Below are 21,233 nucleotides of genomic sequence, written 5' to 3'. Positions count from 1 at the left end.
AATTTTTTGTTTTCAAGCCAAACTACTTCGTAAGGACTCACAGTTCCAAGCATAAATGAAGATATAGTGCGATTCTAACATCTTGTGGGAAGTTACCGAATTTGCATACGTTAGGTTTAATTTGGTCAAAATTAAGATTTTTAAGGTCAAAAACTGTCTTACGTTTTTTAGATAACAAAAATCGCACGCTGGTTGTGTATCACTTGAACCGGATGAATGTTCTGTTCTGATGACAACAGCAGGCCGTTAAATACGTTGCATGATGATGTAGTCCTGGACAGGGGTCAGCAACTGTTTCTGCGCGGCACACGAAATGAGCGTGTGGCGACTAAGGCGCAGAAGCCTGTCTAATCTCGACGGTAGAAGGTAAGGCCGGTGTAAATCAAACAACCTTTTAATCCAAATTAACGCTTAGTAGAACGTGAACAGCACAAATGGCAGCACGCAGTACGCAGAAATATAAGGTATAAAGTAGGCACAAAGAAGGATTTACAACGATGCTTTATCCCAAAAATCTTCCAACCGTCTGTTCAGCAAAGTAACCAACGAAACGTTATCCAGCATTGAATATATAGGGAACGAAAACGAGACTAATAATGATGAGACGACGCGACAATTAAATTGAAAATACACAGCGGATTCACGAAACAATGCAATGCCGCACGCGCGCGCTAACATCCACCCCCCCCCCCCCTTTGACTGGCCACAGTCAACCGAATAATCTTTCTCCAGTAAATGGAGTTTTTGTATAGGTCGCGTAAGATATCCATGAGCGGTTTTCAATTTGAATGTTCTCACGAGGCCGTCTTTGCCCTTGAAAGCATGCACGATTCTGCCGACCTTCCAATTCGAGCGCGCGTATCCGTCGTCTGCGATTAAACAAATGTCTCCGACGATTGGGACAGAATGTTCGAAAGCCCATTTCTTTCTTTTGATCAACGTCGGGAGATATTCCCTCGACCATCTCGCCCAGAAATGTCGCAACAGCGTTTGGAGATAGCGAAATCGCTTCGAGACGTTGACACTCGTTTTGGGCGGAAAATTCGGTATATGTCGCAGTGGCCGACCAATTGCCAAATGAGCTGGAGTGATTGCTTGCGGGTTTCTCGGATCGGAACCGAGATACGTCAACGGGCGCTGGTTCAGGGCGCTGGTTCATCGCACACTCGATATCTGTCAAAAGGGTGTAGAGCTCAGTGAAGTTCAACTTTGCCTTACCCAGAATCTTTCTGAGAGGTTCTTTAATGGATCTGTTCATCCTCTCGTAGAAGGCACCGCGGTGTGGAGCACGTTCGGTAATGTATTTCCACGTTATCCCGTTGTCGGTAAGGAATTTTTGCAGAGCTTCATTGTCTGACCGCTTTTTGAAGGACGCGCGTGTGGAAATCTGAATTAAACGTTCAGCCTTTTTGAAAGTCAGTTGGTTGTCGCATATAATTTCTCGACACCAGCCACGCCTGTTTATCATTCGTTGCAGAGCACCGATGAATTCCTCCGTGGACATATCGTTGGTCAATTCCAAATGAATCATTCTACTGTGGGGGCAAGTGAACAAACAAATATACGCTTTTTGCATTGCGTCGTCACCTACTTTAACATAAATTGGCCCCGTGAAATCCAACCCGACCTCAGAAAATGCTGGAGAAACGCAAATGCGTTCCTTTGGAAGAATGCCCATTTTCTGTTGGAGTGGTTTCGTGTTCCAATGTCGACAAACGATGCAATTTCGCAATACCCTTCTTACCTCGCTCCTGATATGAATAATAAGGAAACGCTCACGAAGAATAGCGATGGTTGTGTCCTGAGGAGAATGAGAGTTGCTTTCGTGGACATGTAGAATGAGTTTATCCACCAACGGCTCTTTGGCAGGAAGAATAATCGGAGAACTCGTGAACTCTGGCAAATCGCGTAAACTCAACCGATCACCGGCAACGATTAGCTTATTTTCGAGGTCTACTCTGGGATCCATGTCTTTAATTTTTGATTTATTCGACACATTCTTACCTTTGTCGAGATTTTCGAATTCGCTGCTAAATCTTGAGCGTTGAATCTGACGTAAAAGGAAGTATTCCGCCATCCTGAACTCATTTGGTCCAACGAATCGATTGGTGCACTCTGGGTCCATTTTCATGTAGTCACGATGACGCCAACGCAAGACTCTTGCTGTAATACGAACAATTTTGGAATAGTTACCGTAGCGGCCCACATAAAAGGGAACTGGCGGCTGTGTGATGTTCACCAACACGCGAGGAGTCGCGGTTTCTGTGTCGACTTGCGGATTCGGTTGGTCTAGGTGCGATTTCACAGGCCAGTCCGACTCTTCAGACCTCAGCCAGCCCGGTCCTTGCCAATAGGTTGAACAATTCTTCAATTCATTAAGCGCCATGCCGCGGCTATGGTAGTCTGCTGGATTTTCGATGCCTGGACAATGTCTCCAAGCGTGAGGGGATACGAGATCATGAATTTCCTGAACTCTGTTCCTCACAAACGTTTTCCAATGTGAACTTGGCTTGGCAATCCATGCCAGAGCTATCTCGGAGTCGAGCCACAAATAGACTTTATCAATAAAAATTTCAGAACTCAGCGCATCCAAAACGTATCTAGTTAATTTAGCCAGACAGTGGGCTGCCATTAGCTCGAGTCGCGCAACAGATATCGATTTCAATGGGGCCACTCTCGTTTTAGCAATCAAATACTGGGTCTGAATATTGCCTACGTCATCTTCAGCTCTAATGTAGACTACAGCCCCATAAGCACTTTCGGAGGCATCAGCAAAACCATGGAGCTGCATGGAATTTGGAAAACGTATTTGACAAAAAAGGTACCGTGGAATTTTGATGGACTCTAGAAGCGACAGCTCGTCGGTCCATTGTCGATACTTCTTGGCGAGTGTGTCGTCAACCGGATCGTTCCAATCGAGTTTTCGTTTCCACAATTCTTGCATCAAAATCTTTGCTGTGATAACGAATGCTGAAAAAAATCCAAACACGTCGTAGATTTGACTGAGCTTACTCAAAATAGATCGTTTTGTGACGATTTTATCCTGCTCAAGCAGTTTGGGTTTTACATTACAATACATGACATCCTGCGTCGTGTGCCATTTCAAACCGAGAGACGAGGCCTCACCATTGTTGGCATCATCAAGATCGAGAACGCAATTCGGTAACCGAGCTTCCTCGGGATTGCAATCCATGACCTCTCGATTATTGGACGCAAATTTGACCAAGGACCATCCACCGTCCTTGAAAAACTCAACCAACTTCTTTTGCTTGCCGACAACCTCTTCAACGCTATTTCCACCTACATGAATGTCATCGACGTACATATTGCGAACGATTTCATCGCCCAAGTCGCGACCAAATTTATCAATAATCGGCGCAGTATTAGAATGATGGTGGATTGTTTGAATAGCGAGGAAAGGGCTTGACGAGACTCCGAGCATTACTCTCTCCATAACGTAGACGTCTGGCGCTCTACGCGATTCGCAATTTCGCCAAACATATAATTGGAAACGCTGATGATCCGGATTAATAGCAGTTTGGCAAAACATTTTCCGATGTCACCGCTCAAAGCAATTTTATGAGTGCGAAATCGTAGTAGCACAGCTCCTATGTCGGGTAACAAATTTGGGCCCTTCAAAACGCAATCATTTAGCGAATACCCACAGCCATTTTTAGCGCTTGCGTCGAAAACAATTCGCAATCGTGGAACAACTCGCTTCACGAAAAACCGGATGATGCGGGACATAGTAATGAGGAATCGTACTAATTTTATCCAATTCCGCTTGCGACAATTTTCGAGCAAAACCATTGTCCACGTAGTCCATGATCGCCTGATCGTATTTAGTCAATTTATCAGGGTTTTTCCTTAGAACCTTTTCTGTTGTTAGCAAACGAGAATATGCCTGCGCGAAATTGGGCTGCAACTCTATTGCGTCGCGTTAAAATGGTAACGACACGCAATACTTATCCCCATCGAACGACACTGAGTCATTGAATTGTGCAATCGCGTCAACCTCGTCGGAAGTATGAACCAAATCCTTATCTGTAAGCCCAATGCAGTCTTGCTTCCAAATTCGTTCGAGTTTGTTGTCCAACAGTTGCCAAGGATCCAATTCAGAGCGCTGTACTTTTGACGAGCTTCTGGTAAGCAAACAATTAGAAGAACGATTAACTAAGGAATTACGACTACATGGTCCAGCCAATACCCAACCGAAAATAGTTTCAATTGCAAATGGTCCAGATTCGGGGATTTCAGGACTAACAACCGATCCTTGCATCAGTGAGAAATAATAACGTCCTCCTAATAGTATATCTACCGTACCGTCGTCCCTTGGGAGAGGGTCAGCCAGCGGCAATCCATCAAGGTGTTTCACCTGATCGCAACGTAAAGTGATGTTATCTAAGGGCGTGCAAATAACACCGTCTTGTACGAACGCTTGAACTTCAATACAGCCTCTCGGTTCTGAATGTAATGGTTCCAGATTGAATGTGACTAGATCCATTGAACTAGAGGTTGAACTACCGCCAAATCCACTAATATTCATTCGTTGCTTTCGAATAGCCGGTAGCTGCAAGTAATCAGCGACGTTCCGGGTGACGAAAGACTTCTCAGACAACGAATCAAAAGCTATGCGAACACGCCTAGTCTTACCCTGGTTTGAGATTTGCGCGAGTGCGGTGGGAAGCAAGGTATCAATTTCGGAGTCCGACGCTGCTGATCGCCTGGCAGTGGATACCATTGTTTTCGCATTCGACGATTCCGTGACGTGCAGTAGTCGGTGATGAGCCTTCCCACATCCTTCGACCTCGCACCGGGCTTTGCACTGATAGAACTGCTTAGGATGTCCAGACTCACCCTGCGATGCGAGACACCTGAAACACACCTTTCCGGGATTCGTTAATAAACGAGACATTCGTTGAGCAGGGGTTAATTTCAGAAATTCTCTACACTGTAAAAATTATTCTTGTAAAATTGCTTGTAACGAGCTTGTAAAGGCTCGATGCAAGCTCGAGGCAGCTTGTAACTGCAAAATGCAAGCACATAACAAGCTGTCATAGGACGGTGCTTGTATATTGTGCTTGTAAATTGTTTTTATTTTGTGCAAGAAGAATTAACAAACGCAGCAGTCCGAACTCACTCAAGACTCGTGACAGACACGATGCCATGCCAGACACGATAACACACCCCGGACATACCCAGACACGATGTCCGAGTGTCAACACAGTCCGCATACATCCCCCGACATGCCCCAGACATGTCCCAGATATGATGTGCGTTCGACAACGCAGTTCGAACCCACTCCAGACATGCCTCGGACATGATGTCCGAGTGTCAACGCAGTTCGAACGCACCCCAGACATGTCCCAGACATCCTGTTAGAGTGTCAACACAGTTCGAACTCACACCTCTGACATGATGTTTGATTGGCAACGAAGTCCGAACCTTTCTCCAGACATGCTTCAGACATGATGTCCGAGCGTCAATACAGGCCCAACACACCCCAGACATGCCCTAGACATGTCCCAGACATGATGTTCAAGTGTCATAACGCAGCACGGACACATCCCCAACATGATGTTCGATAGCCAACACGGTCTGAACCTATTGATGCATCAGCTATGATGTCTGAGTGTCAACGAAGTTCGAACACCCCCCCCGCCCCCACCCGACATGCGCTGACATGTCCCGGACATGATGTTCGAGTGTCAACCACGGTCCGAATACACCCTGACATGATGCGTGATTGACAACGTGTTATCTCCATACATGCCTCAGACATAATGTCCGAGTGTCAATACAGGCCGAACACACCCCAGACATGCCCTAAATATGTCCCAAGGATGATGCTCAAGTGTCATCACGCAGTCCGAACACATCCCTAACATGAAGTTCGATAGACAACGCAGTCCGAACTTACTCCAGTCATGCCTCGGACATGATGTCCGAGTGTTAACACAGTTCGAACACACCCCTGACAAGCCCCTAGATATGATGTGTGAGTTGAAACGCTGTTCAAACACACCCAGGCCAGTGTTGCCAATTTAGCGATTTTCGCGCTAGATCTAGCGATTTTTCATCCGGTTTAGCGCCAAAAAATATGGATCTAGCGCCTAGCGATAAATCTAGCGATTTTTGAAGAAGTATTTAGCGATTATTTAGCGCTTTTTTACCGAAAATAACCACTAAAGATCAGTTCTGGCTGACAACTGCATTGGCTATACCGGTCACCAGAGTGCGGACTCCGATGATGTATAATTATAGATTACTACCTGCCGATAGATAGTAGTAGATACGCAACTCCTGGCGGTTACGCATTGGCAAACAGTGTCTCTTCTTGCTGAGTAATCTAAAAGTAGCATAGTTGGCAGTGCTAAAACTGGCGACTTGAACGCTTTAATTTAATATAATTGGCCAATGGCCATAATCGAAAGATAGTGTCGCAGTGATTTCGAAAATACAAAATAAAATCTTGTCCTGACAATGGAACCATGCACCCCGAAACAGCCCTCAAAGTCTGAAAACTGGCATTATTGCTCCAACAATGGCACCGTCGCAACACAATGAACATAACAATGACCAATTTCGTCTAGCGATTGTTCTTATCAATGCCGATTTCCAGACTTTGGGGACTGTTTTGAGGTCGCTCCAATGTCTGGTCATTCGTTGGCCAGATTAATTACATTTCATACACCGGGTTGGTCCTCGGATTATTTTCTTAAGGTTTCTACTTATAGTGGAAAACAAACCGTTTCAACGTCGTGTTGTGACGGGTCAAGTCGCATGTCGTGTCCACGTGTGTCAAGTCGCATGTCGTGTTCAAGTAGGCCAACTCCAACACAGTTTAGAGAAGAAGTCAAGCGCATAACCACGGTACATCGCATCACGTATTCACGGACGCATCGAGTAAGGCACGCTGATATAGTGAGCGGTTATGCCTGCAAACCTGGTCAGTGTTCACGGTATAGCGATCGTTGCGCAAAGCGATCTGCTTTATCGAAACTCACTGCCGTTTTGTCCCGCTTAGATATGACTATTACGTATTATGAACTATAAATATGATAAGTGACTTTGGCCCCAGACGAGTAAAATATAGCTGAGAAGAATATATCGATATAATGGTTCAATTTAACACCTTTAGCACCTTTTGCAGATTTAGCACTATTTTTTAGCGCTTTTTTCTCAATATTTAGCGCTATCTAGCGATTTTTGACACCAGTTTTAGCGATTTTCTTCCATCCGGAGTTGGCAACACTGACCCAGGCATCATATCTGGCGATAGGAAAATGCACAAGACACACAATACGGTGCGATTACAATGTTGTTATTTTTCATTATCATCTTTATGTTCATTATATTTCAATATGAACTCCCGCATTCTGTTTGTACAAATATATCACTGAGCGTTTCGGTTGAGCGATTTAGCAAAAAGGCGCGAGAACTAGACGAGGAAGGATTTGGATTTCGATTTGAAAGAATCGCAATTAATGATTTTTATCTGATTCAAGAACAATGAATATCGATTTTAGCTTAACTTTAAGATGAATATATGTAGAAATGGACTTGAAGTGACTCATAACTTTACATTCCAATGTGTTATTTGGATCAAATGCCTACTTTTTTCTGATTTGGACTTGGATTAGAATCTCGAATTCGGAACAGGATTTGGATTTTACAATATTATAGCTGATCATCTCGGCGCGAATGGCGATCCGACCAGTTTTGCGGTGGTGCACGTTTCTTTTGTGTTGGTAAATAATTGATCAATCTTTGTGATTTGATGTATTTCAGGTTATTGAAATAGTCTTGGTTTCTATGGCTAACGTTCAAGCACAGTTGAAGTTGAAGGTGGCCTATGGTGACCGTTCAAAAGTGTTTAGAGTAAACTCTGTATCAAAATCAGAAGTGAAACTGCTGTATTACACAAATTCCCTGACAATGCCAACATTGAGAACTATGACAAAGATTTTGGCTGGGCCGAATTTGATTGTGAAGTTGAACTACGCAGTGGCGATATGTTGGAATTTAGTGAACAGAAAAATTCAGGTAATTTAGTGTTGTGGTTATACGCGCTATATAAGATTACTGATATTTTTGTCTTGCAGAGACTTCGAAAGTGACAGATTTGCTTGGTGCTGGTGTTCGTAATTGAAATTGCACCAGTAATGTGGATGTATCATTAACTGAAGCGCAGACGAATGGTAAGGATTTTTTGCCACCGACTGTATGACGGTGTATAGCAGTGTTTCCAAATATATTCCTACATAATCTGTACGTGACATTCACAAATTCAAATTATAAACAACGCCATAGCTGTCAGTGTGATTAGCAGTGAACTCGGTGCTTGGTGAATTCGGCCCCGCGAACTCAGCACTTGTTGAGCTCGGCCCTCGGTGAATTCGGCCCTCGGGAAATTTTGTAATAAATTGTATTAACAACTATATTAATATGAATGATTAAACTACTAACATTATCATCGAGTGATTTGTCAATGTTGTACGTCAGGGCATGCGTAGATCACGCAGTCACTGCGTGATTAGATCACAGAAACAGATTGCGTAAAGTTTGTGGGGCCGAATTCACCATGTGCCGAGTTCACTGGCAACCGTCAGTGTTCATATTCTTGATTATAGTATAAGTATAGCTTTCTAGTTCCGGCGTTAAAATGTAGGCGTGTTGCGCAACGTTATCTTATCGCCGAATACTTTGAGAAGGGAGAAGTCAATCAATATTTAGATTTTTCGGAATCAGTGCGACAGTTACTTTCGATTATTATATACCATTTTAAATTTATCTCCTCCGCCCAGTAGCCTTGTTTGTAGCTAGCGCTTCCTTTGTGATCCAGAATTTTGTCTCATAAGTGACATTGTAATTGCAGGAGATACGTGCAGTGGTCTGCGAAATTCAGAACGACGCGTTGATGCTTCATCAATCATGATTGATCTGGAGCCCTCTACATAACTGATTTACGAGCAGCCCACGATGCAAGTAGCCAGGAGCTTCTGGTCTTCTTGCTAACGAAGTATGAAATTACTTTTTTTGTGGCACATCGGTCGGGAACCACTGATTCATATCATCAATATAAAATTTCAGGTCGGAGAATCTTCGAACAATGACGAAAGCGGGGCTGAACATAAATCATTCATATTATCGGAATCAAGTTCATCTAGCCCAGCCAAAGAAACGCTGATGAAAGCAATGAAAGCCCCTTTCAAAAGGCGTCGGTTTGACAGAAGCCTGCAACATGCAAATCGGGCAAGAAGCGATATCATAGGTTAGTTTTCTGCTTGACGATAACTGATAAGGTTTCAGCTATTGGAGGGAATGAAGCTGATTAACAATGGTCTAGATCAGGGGTTCTCAGCCCTTTCTTGGCCGTGGCCCATTTTCCAGTTTGAAAATGTGCTGTGGCCCACCTGTTATTTAGAGTCATAATCCTGATCAATGCGTGGTAATCGACAGCGCCGATATGCCTATTCCTCTAAAATATGCGCATTCTTCTATCTCTGATGATATAGACTTCCCGGGACATGAAATCGCGCCAGGCCCAACAAAAATTTTCAAGTTCCAACAAACGACCAACGAAATAATCTTGCTCCCCAAAATAGGGGTTTGGGTGTGGTAGTTACGGCCCTGGTAAATCATAGGCTAAAACTCATCCGTATATTATCTGCGTCCGCTGCTCCATTTGCGTCTCGAAACACAATGATCAGATCCCAGCATCCGCTGTGTGATTGGGACTTTTGTTCCACTATTGTGGGGAATAATATCATTCTGGCCAAGCATCGAACAATTCATTGGCGAACGGGGTACTACAGAGAAGTGGAGAAAGATTATCAATATACAAGCTGTACAATGTAAATTGTATGTCTTGTACCAAAACAACTGAAGTTGCGATGTCAGAATATTCAATCCAATGATACCATCAATTCATAAGAATTTGTGTACTTTCAGATTCTGCAGATAATTGGAAGGTCGGTATACCTGCAACGAATCCTATGGCAAATTCTTGGTTATAAACCAGGTTCGTACCAAGTACATATCGACACAGCAATACTATAAAGTTTACTTTACTGCGCTGATAATAGGCTTACAGCTAGATATGTCAGTATAAGTCAGTGGCGGCCAACCCGCGGCCCGCGAGAAGGTTTTGTGTTGCCTGCGAGGTAATTCTCGAAATTAGTTGCAACATCAGGTAAAATTGCAAGGCCAACCAAAATTTCATTAGTCTGACTTGAAATTTGATAATGACTCAAATGATCAGTTCTGACGCATTGGCATAGTTAGGGTACAGCCACATTTATCGCAGATCTTATTATATGGCCTTGAAGTAGAATATTTCACAGCAGATTTATTTGACTTGAAGTTTTTCTTGGCACTTTGTATGATTTATTGTCACTCAATTTCTTGCATTTAGTATTAGAGCCCTCCTGAAAATTATAAATATGCGTAATTTGCAGAATCGTGTCGTTCAACATGCGACTTCGCTTGTGTGCTCGCAGCTAGATCGTCGGCGATGAAACTTCGCACAAAATGATAGAGGCATGTTCACCGAAACCTTCGATATTGCTATGTCTAAACGCTGAATTATCCTGTCCTATACAAAGGCAACCCCAATATATGCAAGTAACATATTTATTGATCGAATTCATTTGTTATCTTTGAAAAAGTTTCACGCCTAGCGCAGCCAGGACATGAATGCACAGTTGCACTTTGCACACATAGTTTTCATGACATAATTGTATCAAAATTAAAGCGTACTAATGTAAGTATTGTTTTCAACGTTACCTAATTCGGTACGCTCCTATCGGACGACTAAAAAAAGGTCATCAACATTCAAGTGGCCCGCGTAATCGTTCCTAAATCTCGTGTGTCCCTTTGACCGAAAAGGTTCGCCACCTCTGGTATAATTGCTGTCATAGTTATCATTTTGACCTAATACATCAGCCATTATTTCTCTGGTAGTATTATAGGCTATATAATTTCATACTCTCCTTGCCTTTCAGTATACAGTTGTGTGGTCTTTTTTCAGGATAATTCAGATCTTGACACTCAAGAGACCAAGTGGACGGTGCACTTCGCCGGCTAGTGATAAATGACGTGGTGGATTTCTCATATGCTTTAGCTTTGTGTCACTGCATTGGGTATTCAATATCCAGTTCGCGAGCGGTATGAATAATACTCTACATTTCTTGTCCATCCGCATTGCAAGAATGAAAGGGCTGCGTATGCCGTCTGCAGTCGCTTCAATGGGTGATAAAAATTGATGTGCAGTTTTGAAATTCAATTGATCATTGATATACAAATTGGTAAGTTATGAAGTAGTTTTGCTTTTTGGGGTGCTAAAGTAGATTTTGCCTTGAGTGATTATGTTTTCGGCATACTTCATTACTTGACAATTTTGATGCTGCAAAGTATGAATAGTTATGGAATAGGTTTGTACTGGACCAAATAATTTACTTTCAAAACTACATGAGTTCTTGTCAAACAATTCATCTTCAGTATGGTGTCTTCAAGCTGCACTATTGTTGAATAAATTCAGTTGTGACGCTCATGAGCTTGCCTTTACACATTTTTAATATTATTGCTTCTTGCCTGAATATTCGAGTTAGCGTGCTGGTTCTGCTGCAGGCCAAGTCATGGGAATTTTGTTTTTACACAATTGCTTTTTCTAGTGCTGCTGTTTATTGTCCATCTGTGCTTGAGCCTGTATATTGCCTGCTGATCTGCTGCAGTTAATTGGCTGTAAATAAATGAGCTTTTTGCTATACATTTGCGAACAATCATGGCCACCGACTGCATTGGGTCTTTCTGGTTATAGGTACTGTTAGTACAGGTGCAAGATTTAGGTATAATGTGAGAGAGAAAAAGAGAGAGTTACAAGCTATGGGCTTGTATTGAGTTAGCTTGTAAGCTTGTAATGAGTTACTAGATAAAGCCTGTAAGCTAGTAATCGAGTCTAGCATGTTTTTTCTTGTTTATTAACAAGAATAATTTTTACAGTGTACAATCCAGTAACGGATGAGACTTGCTGCAATATGCGCAGAGAGACGACATCGATTGAGTCACCAAAGACTGAGCGGAACAATACTTATCGGTTTTGGAGGTCTGCTGCTTCGTCTTCGGTTGCTTCTCCGATTGCTTGGAGCTAGACCTCTTCAGAGTGTCCATAGTCGCCAATTCTGTTGCAATGAACTCAAACATTAGATCGGACGAAGCTATTTCGTTGGACTCTATCAATGGGCTGATTTTACGCATCCAACGCTCGAGTAATTTCTGAGGTAGCTGCGATTCCAATATCTGAGTGAACATTTGATCCCAGGTGATATTATTTTGAGTCAGTATTGACCTCTTTCCATTAGCCCGGTCTAGCATACCTCGCACTTTGTCGAGTTCGAAATCTACCCGGTTCCCTTCAAGCAGATCTTTAATGTGACTGCGAACAATTGCTTGCGTCCTGCCGAATCGTTGCAGTACCGCAGCAATCGCCGGCTCATAATTAGTCGCATTAGACGGAAAGCCGTTCAGAACACCAGACGCCGATCCCTTCATAGCAGCCTTCAAATAAGTCATTTTGTAAAATTTACTGACCGATTGGTTGTTATGAACAAGTGGTTCAAACGCCTCCCAGAAAGACGGGAAAGAAAGTATGTCGCCATAAAATGAAGGCGGATTCACACCGATTGGTAGACTTCCAGCTGTCCTGTCAGCTTCGTCAATCGCTTGCAATTTCGATAGCTTTGACCTAGCTTGAGGAATGTTGGTTAAATAGACTTGAGTAGCATCTTTCAAACCGTTAATAATATCGGTCTTCAAGTCGCCATCTTCCAATAGATCAATTTTACCATCTACGTAGGATTTCAAATCCGTCATGGACATCTCGACCGATTTCACGTACACTTCAATTTCTTCGACCGAGTTGGAAGTCCCCAGCAAACACTCGATGTCCAGTTGACTTCCGGTGGAATTGCCGGCAGGACGTCCGGTAACTTACGGCCGTCACCTCCCTGGAGTGAGTTTGTCGACTAGGGACGTCCTGTCTGCCCTCTGAGTACATCCGCAATGACGTGTTGTGGACATGAAGCGACTCCTCATGGACGCGGCTGACCTATCCTGGACGTCACATGGTTCCCTATGGACGCGCCTGACGTACTGTGGACTTGACGCCACTCCCTGTGGACGTAACGTCACTCCCTGTGGACGTAACGCCACTCCCTATGGACGCCAGTCCACGTACTGCGGACGTGTTATTCGCCCCTGTTCAAGTCCTCAGGACTCCCTGTGGAATACTTGATGATCTCTATGATTACCTCCTCCACTTCGATACCTGCTCCCACTACATGGAATCCCAACTACATGGAATCCAACATCATATAAGCTCACAAACTGTTTATATTGGGTTACTGGAAAACGACAATTGCAAATTTCATTTGAAACATTAATTAAAGAACTCTTATTATTTAATTTAACAAAGTTAAGGATTAAGTGAAAATTCGATCACAAAATTATAAATATATGAAATAAATGTGTCACATGAATTTTGGAAATATCAGCTAGTTTTAACTAACTAGTCATGACAAACATTCCAATTGAGGTGCATACGAGAAATTTGAAAGAAACGTGTCAAAGAAATTTGACAAAGGACAACCGTTAAGACAATTAAAAACAGACATAAGCAATCATAAGTAGGAACTACCATTGCAAGACGTAAAACGATGCATCGGCTGTACCGCATCATGTTAAGAGCGCGAGCGCGTATTCGTCTTTGGCAATAAACTTTGGTTGCAACAACATGTTTCTTCTCAGTCCTTGTTTTGCCTGTAGCACATAAAAACAATGTCAGCAAATTGTATGTAGATACACTCTTCATAGCACATGAAATATGTATCAGAGCTTCACTATATATTTCCACTTGCATTAATTGTAATATGTCTTGTAAATCGCTACTTCTATTTGTACTTGAGTGAAAATTTATGACGATGCTATTTGAGTGTGGAGAGCTTCTGAACTAGCGATACAGAGTATGCGTCAGCCAATCAAATCAATTTGTGGTAACACCCAGGGCTGTAATTGCAATGAGTCGAGTTGCGATTTCTGGTGACTCGAGTCTTTTTCTCAAAATTCGGAAATGACTCGACTCGAGTCAATCTATGTAATGACTCGGACAAGTCATATGAATCGAGACTCGGACGGCCAAGACCACACTATTGGTATTTCGTCTAAGGGTAGCGGTACTTGAAAATGCGACCAGAAACTGTTAAAGGTGAGAAAAATCAGTAGCCTATATTATAAATGCGAACCGTTGATATCACCGAACAGAGTTATAAAAAGTGGATTAAACAAGAATTTAACTGGAAACTGTCAACAGTCAACGAAATGGTTGAACTTGAGTCATACCACCATGACTCGAACTCGACCCTATACTCGCTGATTTGGACTTGACTCGGTGGTGAATTGAAAATGACTCGACTTGACTCGAGTCAAAACTATATAAGTGAGATTGACTTGTGACTTGGCTACAGCCCTGGAAACATCTAAAGTACATACTTGAGTACTTTTCAGAAATTATACTTTCACATAAATTAGTTTGGACAAGACTTGTAAATCACTGCTTGTAGCAGAGTGGAAATACACAGTGGCCTTACTACTACTTCTACTCCATTGATGACACAACAATTACTTCTACTTGAGTGCTGAAAACAACTACGTTTTTGACCATCTCTGTTCAGAAGCATGCACCTACGACTCAGGGTTGTAACCAAGTCACAAGTCAATCTCAATTTTATAGTTTTGACTCGAGGCAATTCGAGTCATTTTCAATTCACCACCGAGTCAAGTCCGAGTCCAAGTCACTGTGTTGACCGCTCAGTTTCCAGTTAAAGCCTTGTTAACCCTCTTTATATAACTGTGTTTGGTGATATGGAATGGTTCTCATTCAAAATATAGCATACTAATTTTCCTCACTTTTAGCAGTTTCTGGTCGCGTTTTCGAATACAAGTAGCAATAGACGAATTCCCAATAGTGTGGTCACTTTACTATACTTCGAAATTGCAATGAAATGTTGGTCTCTCGAGTCATATGACTTGGTTCGAGTCATGCGCAATGACTCGAGTCCAAGTCGAGTCAATATACAGATGACTCGAGTTGAGTCAAGTCATTTCCGAATTTTGCGAAAATGACTCAAGTCAAGTCCTCAGTCATGACTCGAGTCATTACAACCCTGCTACGACTACATGTAATAAGCCTCGACATTTCGACCTGTATCCACTTTTTGAAACTACTCACCCCAGTAGCCTACTTTTCCGAACTTCACTTTCTACTTATACTTGAAAGGTAGTTTGATGTCTTGTAAATAGTTATTGATACTCAAGTACTGACCAGTGACCACTCCGACCATCTTTGTTTGGAAGTGACCACCTACAATAACTAGGACTGGCCACAATGATTCTAGTACTTGAATCTGAATTGAGTATTAATTCCAATGATTCGAGTCGAGTAAGTGAAAGTAAGTTTCGAGTACGAATATAGAATCGAAATTCTAATTCTCAGTTACGTATTATATATTTTCAGTATTCGAAACTATATAATACTTTACCGAGAAACCGAATTTCGATTCTATATCACTGTGAGGCCTTGAAACGGTGATTGGTCGAATCGCAGAATACGAAACATGTAGGACATAGCTACGCACGTTCGTGTAAATGACACATGTGTTGTCACAAAGTGCAATGAGCTAGGTATGATCCAAAATTGACCAAACAATCTTCGATGGGATGTAGAACTGGAAATTTTGTCTTTGAAGTTGCATACAACTTGTCATCATTCGTACTGTTGTGATGTCATAATGAGATAATTGAATCGAAGCTAAATATTCGATTCAGCATCGAATCACCCGGGTACTCGATTTTGCCCAGCCCTAATAACAACGCGCTAAAAGTATGTAATACCTCCAATAAATATAGTTTTTGAAACTTGTGTACTTGATACTTGTGTAGGCCTACTTTTCAGAACTTTCCTGTTTCTTTTTGAAGTGATTTTTACAGGCCTTGTGAATCGCTAATTATACTGGAGTAGATGTTAACAGCGTTGCTACTACTTCTACTCAAGTGCAAACAATGATTACTTTGATCACCCCACCAACTATTGAGTATGCAACGGTCTGTGGACATACGGGCATGCGACGCATGACCATGCGAGGTAAATTACGGGTTAGGGTTGAATTTAAGCTTGGGTTAGGGTAGGGCTTGGGGTCGGGATATATAACGGTTAATTTCAGTGTTATGTTTCGGGTTAGGGTTAGTTTTGGGGTTATGAAGTCACATACTGAAGTGACGCATGCTAAAGTGTTCCATGCTTAACTGTTGTTTTCCATTGTGTCGCATGCTCATATGTCGGGCAATCGTATGCAGAGGTGGTCAGTAACGAAGTACTTTTACTTTTTGAAGTACTTGAAGTAGATTTTGCCTACTCACACTACTTTTTAAGTAGTTGTGATTTTAGACTACTTCTACTTGACAGTTTGCAGTTTTGTAGGCAAAAATGAACGTAGAATACCAACTTACTTACTTGTGAACCACCATTCCTACTCCTACTAGAGTAGAAATTCCGGTGCTACTTCTACTTCTACTTGAGTAGCGACGGTGACTACTTTGACCACCTCTGATCGTATGCAACACATCGACCAAATCTACTTTTTAAATGTAATTACTAGAGCATATTTCAGAACTTCATTCTCGACTTCCATTTCAAATAGATTTGACACACCTTATAACTTGTTACATCTACGTGTGTATAAATTCATGACATTACTTCAACTTCAGTACAAAGGATGATTACTTTGACCACCTCTGGTTTCCATATAGTGTGTTCAACGTTTTTACCTTCGATTACTTTCTGAGTTTTTCCCGAGCATGGCGCAGCACTAATTTTGTAGAGTAAAAGCAAAGCTTGTTCTAGGTGGCAGTAGTTCTTCCAAACGATGTCGGCCCCAGTCTAGAAGGCATTCTTTGTACAGCCTGCTTGACGTTGTTGAAATCAATTGAAGACATTGTCGATCTAGAAAATTTGAATGATTAGAATAGGTTTAGTGAAGGCATTTGTCAAGAACTCAAGCCAGGTATCCATAACATCCTGTTCAAAAAACAAAATCAAATTGGTGTACAAGCTTGGCGATTCGCACATTATACTCGCTAATCCAGAGGTCTCAAACACGCGGCCCGCAGAGCATTTTGTGCGGCCCGCGACGACGTTTTGGAATTTCAAGTATTCAACAATATATGCACGAGCCATATATCTGTTTAAATATAAGAACTTGAAGTTCACGCTAAAACTAATACAAAAATCACTGAAATCTCAACATACTTCACCATAGCATCACTTTTAAAAGCTACCATGCGGTTGAAGATCAGCTATTACGTCACATTTGTAGTTTATGATGATAAAACACGACCCGTTGATGATTCGTGACTCAAAATTGTGATTCGGTTTGGTGCGACCTTCTCATAAAATTACTCAATTTCGGATTGACTGGATGATTAAATAGAAATGACTCGAGTTGAGTCGGGTCAAACGTTAAAATCAGAGAAGGAATTGCGACTCGGAACGGTGACTTGGTAATCATACGGAAGCAACAATTAATGAAACTGCCATGGAGAATACAGAATAGTAATATATCAAAAGGTCGTAGCTTGCGTTGCATTGAGTAGGCCTGTATAGCTATCTAATCAGATCAGTATGGCAACTATTGGTATTCTGTGACCTCCGTGACGTATAGTTGGTTACATGCTGGGTGTTGTTTGTTCTCTTTATCCATGTTATTATCGGTGGCGAGTAAGGTATAGTAGTATCTTCTACAGCTGTAACACCAATGAATTCTTCACCGATTGGACATTTCTATTCCAGGGGTTCTTAACCAGGGTCTGTAGACCCCATCGCGGTACGAAGCGCCATATCAGGGTGTACGAGTTGCATTGTGGAATTAGGCCTATATGCTGTGGAATATTTTTGGCCAATTTAATTAACTGGAAAATAGTCTAATATAGATACCACCAGAAATTGTGTTGAAAATGGACGAGCGATAGCGGTACGAGCACAAGCGGTACGATCGATAAAAAGGTTAAGAAGCAATGATATTACTATGGCTCAATAATGATTTTATTCAAGTTGTTATTGATATGTCCCAATAAATCGAAGGCAAAATCAAACGCTAATTTAATTTGACTTGGGCAATGACAGTAACAATAGCCGCTAGATCTACTCATCACGACTATATCAAAACCAGGATTAGGCTACACCGCTCAAATGCTCTGATATCAGATCAATCTTCAGTAGATTTTAAAATATTTTACATAGAATTGTGGCACGTCAAAGGTTCACTAGCTGCAATATTATAACCCGACAGTTTTACGATACATCCTCTCGCATGATGTCTATCACTCATTAATTGGAAAAAATTATGCCCGGCACAAAAACAATTTTATTAAATTATTTCAAAATGTGATTTTTTCCGTGTCAAGCGTGAATAGTATAGAATAGCAAATTACATTTTCACGATGTTTGTGGATTGCCTGTCTGCAAGGTCCCGTCAAATAAGGCCTACTTAGAAATTATACATTGAATATCCCTATTATTGATGCTGCGGCCCGCGGCGTCATCAGAACTAGGAAATTGGCCCGCGAGCACATTTGAGTTTGAGACCTCTGCACTAATCAGTAGGGCTGGGCACATGAGAAATTGAGTACTCGAATCTAAATCGAGTATTAATTCGATTACCAGTGAACTCGGGCCATGGTTAATTCGGCCCATTGAACTCAGCCTACGGTAAACTCGGCCTTCGGTGAACTCGGCCTAAACCTAAGCCCCTCCAACCCTAATCTTGGGATACACCGAATTCACCATGTGCGATCTGATCCTTGACGTTCTGCACTCTTCGTCAGCATTATACAGCTCCGTACGCCTAATAGAACATTTTATACATCCGACATACGATACCTAAAGCTATTCACTTTAGTGGAAATGACATATCTGTGAAGTCATGATTAACCCAATGCATAGTCACAAAGTGCAATGAAATAGGTATCGGTCGAAAATACACCAAATTATCTGTAATTTAGTCTGATGTAAAACTTGCATGGCATCATTGTATGTTCTTAGTGAAAACATAAAAGATACATTTTCAACCTTCCATAATACTCATACTGTTATGAGTATAACATGATGAGTGGTTATCGAATACTTGACACTTAACACCAAATTCAGAATCAATCACTCTTCACTCAGGTGCTCGATTTTGCCAAGCCCTACTAATCAGAACAGAAGTGATGCGGCCAACCTGAGATATCTATAGAAATCATGCATACCAGATCAGCGTCACTGTGAATTATGGCACACTTGGATTCAACGAACATCAATATAATATCAAAATATCATGCAGCAATTTTGAGCACCACTGGCAAAATCCTGATCGGGAACCACCGACACAGAGTCTATTTGCGCATCATTTATGACACTTTTTTCAGGCTAACAAATCGCTGATCAATGAACATGAACAATCATAAATCATCACTCCAACTTACATGATTCAACTTCTTAATCCATGGACAATGCACGACTGCGATGCGTTGCTCCAAAGTTGAAAAGTACTATATAACATTGCCTGTTCCATATTTAGACTCCTGCTAAAAATGAAGCAATGTTGTATACGCAGACCCAGGTATGCCCCAGCCTCATCCGCATGAAGAATCCATTGATAATAAGGGTCAATAGTGTGCTTTCTTATTCACGACAACATGACTATCAGCAAAGCAATCAGTCTTCCCTAGGGCCCATCTACTTTGTGAATGTCGCTGTAATGTAGGCAATGTTAATATATTTTGTGAATGTTGGCACAATGTCTCTGTGCAATATAGGCCTACTTATTGGAAGGTAATGGGCGAAATATCTAAAGATCAATGTCAACTCAAGGTCCAAGAAGAAGTGAAAATTCAAATGGAATAATTATCTATTTTCACCAATTTCAAACTTTCATAATATATGACGAGGAACGTGCAAGATATCCAATGAGCTAAATGCGACTACTATTTCTTACCAGGGATTTCAAGATATCGTATAGCTAAGTTACATGTATATAAATTATAAGTTATCGTTATATTGCAAGTTATAAGTAAGCATTTTAAGTATGTTGCACGGCAACATTGCCGACATTGCGACAACCCGTCTTCCCCATGAACATGTTAAAATCCATGTAGTTTATAATTGGTTTAGCGTTTGGGTGTCATTAAATTAGCCTGAGGTTAAAGTTGGATTAACTATAATGATTGTTCCTGGAATACCCCAACATTAAACTAATAATAAAGCCATACATTTTGACATGTTCACCGAAAGCCTCGCCTAGTATCAATTGTTTTAATGTTGTTGTGGGCACAACACAAAATTACAACAAATACGATAATATAGCCTACATGCCGGTCAATGGGATGCTACTATTCATTATCATAGGCGCAACTATAGTTTTCAGCCACAAATTCAGCAATCTCACATTCTGTAAAGGAACATCCTATAATACACTTTCAAATTATATAGCTATAATTATAAACCTAACCACTGGCTATAATACATTCATCGATGCTGCATCTGGTTTGCTGCATGGATCTTGCAGTCTTTGGAAATTCATGTCAAACTTTTCATAGTATATACCGTACACATCAAACAGTAAGTTGGATATTACAACAACATGAAACCCACTGTGCTGCAAATCGAACTTCAATGATTACATTATAATTAAATATTATCATGATCATGCTCATCGCTATACTATATAGTATTACAAGTACTGCATAAGTTTACGATTAGCAGCGGGTCGATTAGTTTCGTTCGTACATGATAAACCGCGGCGCAGCCGCAGACGTGCCACTAGAATCATAGTGAAATTCATTACGGTTATCGCAGTTAATGATGACCGAGGCTGTTGCTGTTCAATAAATATAGCACTCAAATACCAAGCTTCCGTGATATCTGCCTTTCCAGTACTCATGACAGCGACAATATCAATAATAATCAATTGCAGGCACAATCCATCCACGCCGTTAAGTATCCTATTCTAAACTAAACCATTCCTGTGATAAATCCGTCACTCCGCCATTACTACAAACCTGTTCTTTCAAATTCAAATCGAATCACGCGCGAATGCTCGCCAGACAGAAGAACGGAGTCATTTGGTTTTATGGTTGAATGA

General features: G+C 41.5%; 3 protein-coding genes and 2 long non-coding RNA genes across 5 annotated transcripts; 1 reads left to right on the top strand and 4 right to left on the bottom strand.

Moving 5' to 3' along the window:
• Positions 1-709: 709 nt before the first annotated feature.
• Positions 710-3,454, bottom strand: LOC145448817 (uncharacterized). Its single transcript, XM_080327266.1, has one exon. The coding sequence runs from the start codon at positions 3,452-3,454 to the stop codon at positions 710-712; it is 2,745 nt and encodes a 914-aa protein (XP_080183392.1).
• Positions 3,455-3,710: 256 nt separating this feature from the next.
• Positions 3,711-4,944, bottom strand: LOC145448803 (uncharacterized). The gene is made up of 2 exons (XM_080327254.1): positions 4,654-4,944; positions 3,711-4,464 (listed from the first exon to the last, which is right to left on the bottom strand). Exons 1-2 carry the CDS (start codon positions 4,913-4,915, stop codon positions 3,941-3,943), a joined length of 786 nt encoding a protein of 261 aa, XP_080183380.1. The 5' UTR covers positions 4,916-4,944; the 3' UTR covers positions 3,711-3,940.
• Positions 4,945-7,905: 2,961 nt separating this feature from the next.
• LOC145448062 (uncharacterized) lies at positions 7,906-9,018 on the top strand. Its single transcript, XR_013917787.1, has 3 exons — positions 7,906-8,046; positions 8,106-8,201; positions 8,879-9,018. It is a non-coding gene; the product is annotated as an uncharacterized LOC145448062 (long non-coding RNA).
• A 2,979-nt stretch (positions 9,019-11,997) lies between these two features.
• Positions 11,998-12,879, bottom strand: LOC145448816 (uncharacterized). Its single transcript, XM_080327265.1, has 2 exons — positions 12,378-12,879; positions 11,998-12,182 (listed from the first exon to the last, which is right to left on the bottom strand). The coding sequence occupies exons 1-2, from the start codon at positions 12,877-12,879 to the stop codon at positions 11,998-12,000; spliced, it is 687 nt and encodes a 228-aa protein (XP_080183391.1).
• A 563-nt stretch (positions 12,880-13,442) lies between these two features.
• Positions 13,443-20,306, bottom strand: LOC145448545 (uncharacterized). Its single transcript, XR_013917949.1, has 3 exons — positions 19,576-20,306; positions 16,882-17,056; positions 13,443-13,818 (listed from the first exon to the last, which is right to left on the bottom strand). It is a non-coding gene; the product is annotated as an uncharacterized LOC145448545 (long non-coding RNA).
• Between the last annotated feature and the right edge of the window lie 927 nt (positions 20,307-21,233).

This window comes from Botryllus schlosseri, chromosome 10, assembly GCF_051294905.1.
Source record: "Botryllus schlosseri isolate E-star chromosome 10, Bs_hap1, whole genome shotgun sequence".
NCBI classification, from domain to species: Eukaryota; Metazoa; Chordata; class Ascidiacea; order Stolidobranchia; family Styelidae; genus Botryllus; species Botryllus schlosseri.
This window is presented reverse-complemented; position numbering and strand designations above follow the sequence as displayed.

What these genes read in the sequence shown, in the direction of transcription:
- LOC145448803 (XM_080327254.1), bottom strand. Translation starts at nt 4,915, where the DNA reads ATGTCTCGTTTATTAACGAATCCCGGAAAGGTGTGTTTCAGGTGTCTC. An exon ending in CGCGCAAATCTCAAACCAGG is followed by an intron (nt 4,465 to 4,653) that starts GTAAGACTAGGC and finishes CATTACATTCAG; the next exon opens with AACCGAGAGGCTGTATTGAA.
- LOC145448816 (XM_080327265.1), bottom strand. Translation starts at nt 12,879, where the DNA reads ATGTCCATGACGGATTTGAAATCCTACGTAGATGGTAAAATTGATCTA. An exon ending in CGAACTCGACAAAGTGCGAG is followed by an intron (nt 12,183 to 12,377) that starts GTATGCTAGACC and finishes TCATTGCAACAG; the next exon opens with AATTGGCGACTATGGACACT.
- LOC145448817 (XM_080327266.1), bottom strand. Translation starts at nt 3,454, where the DNA reads ATGGAGAGAGTAATGCTCGGAGTCTCGTCAAGCCCTTTCCTCGCTATT.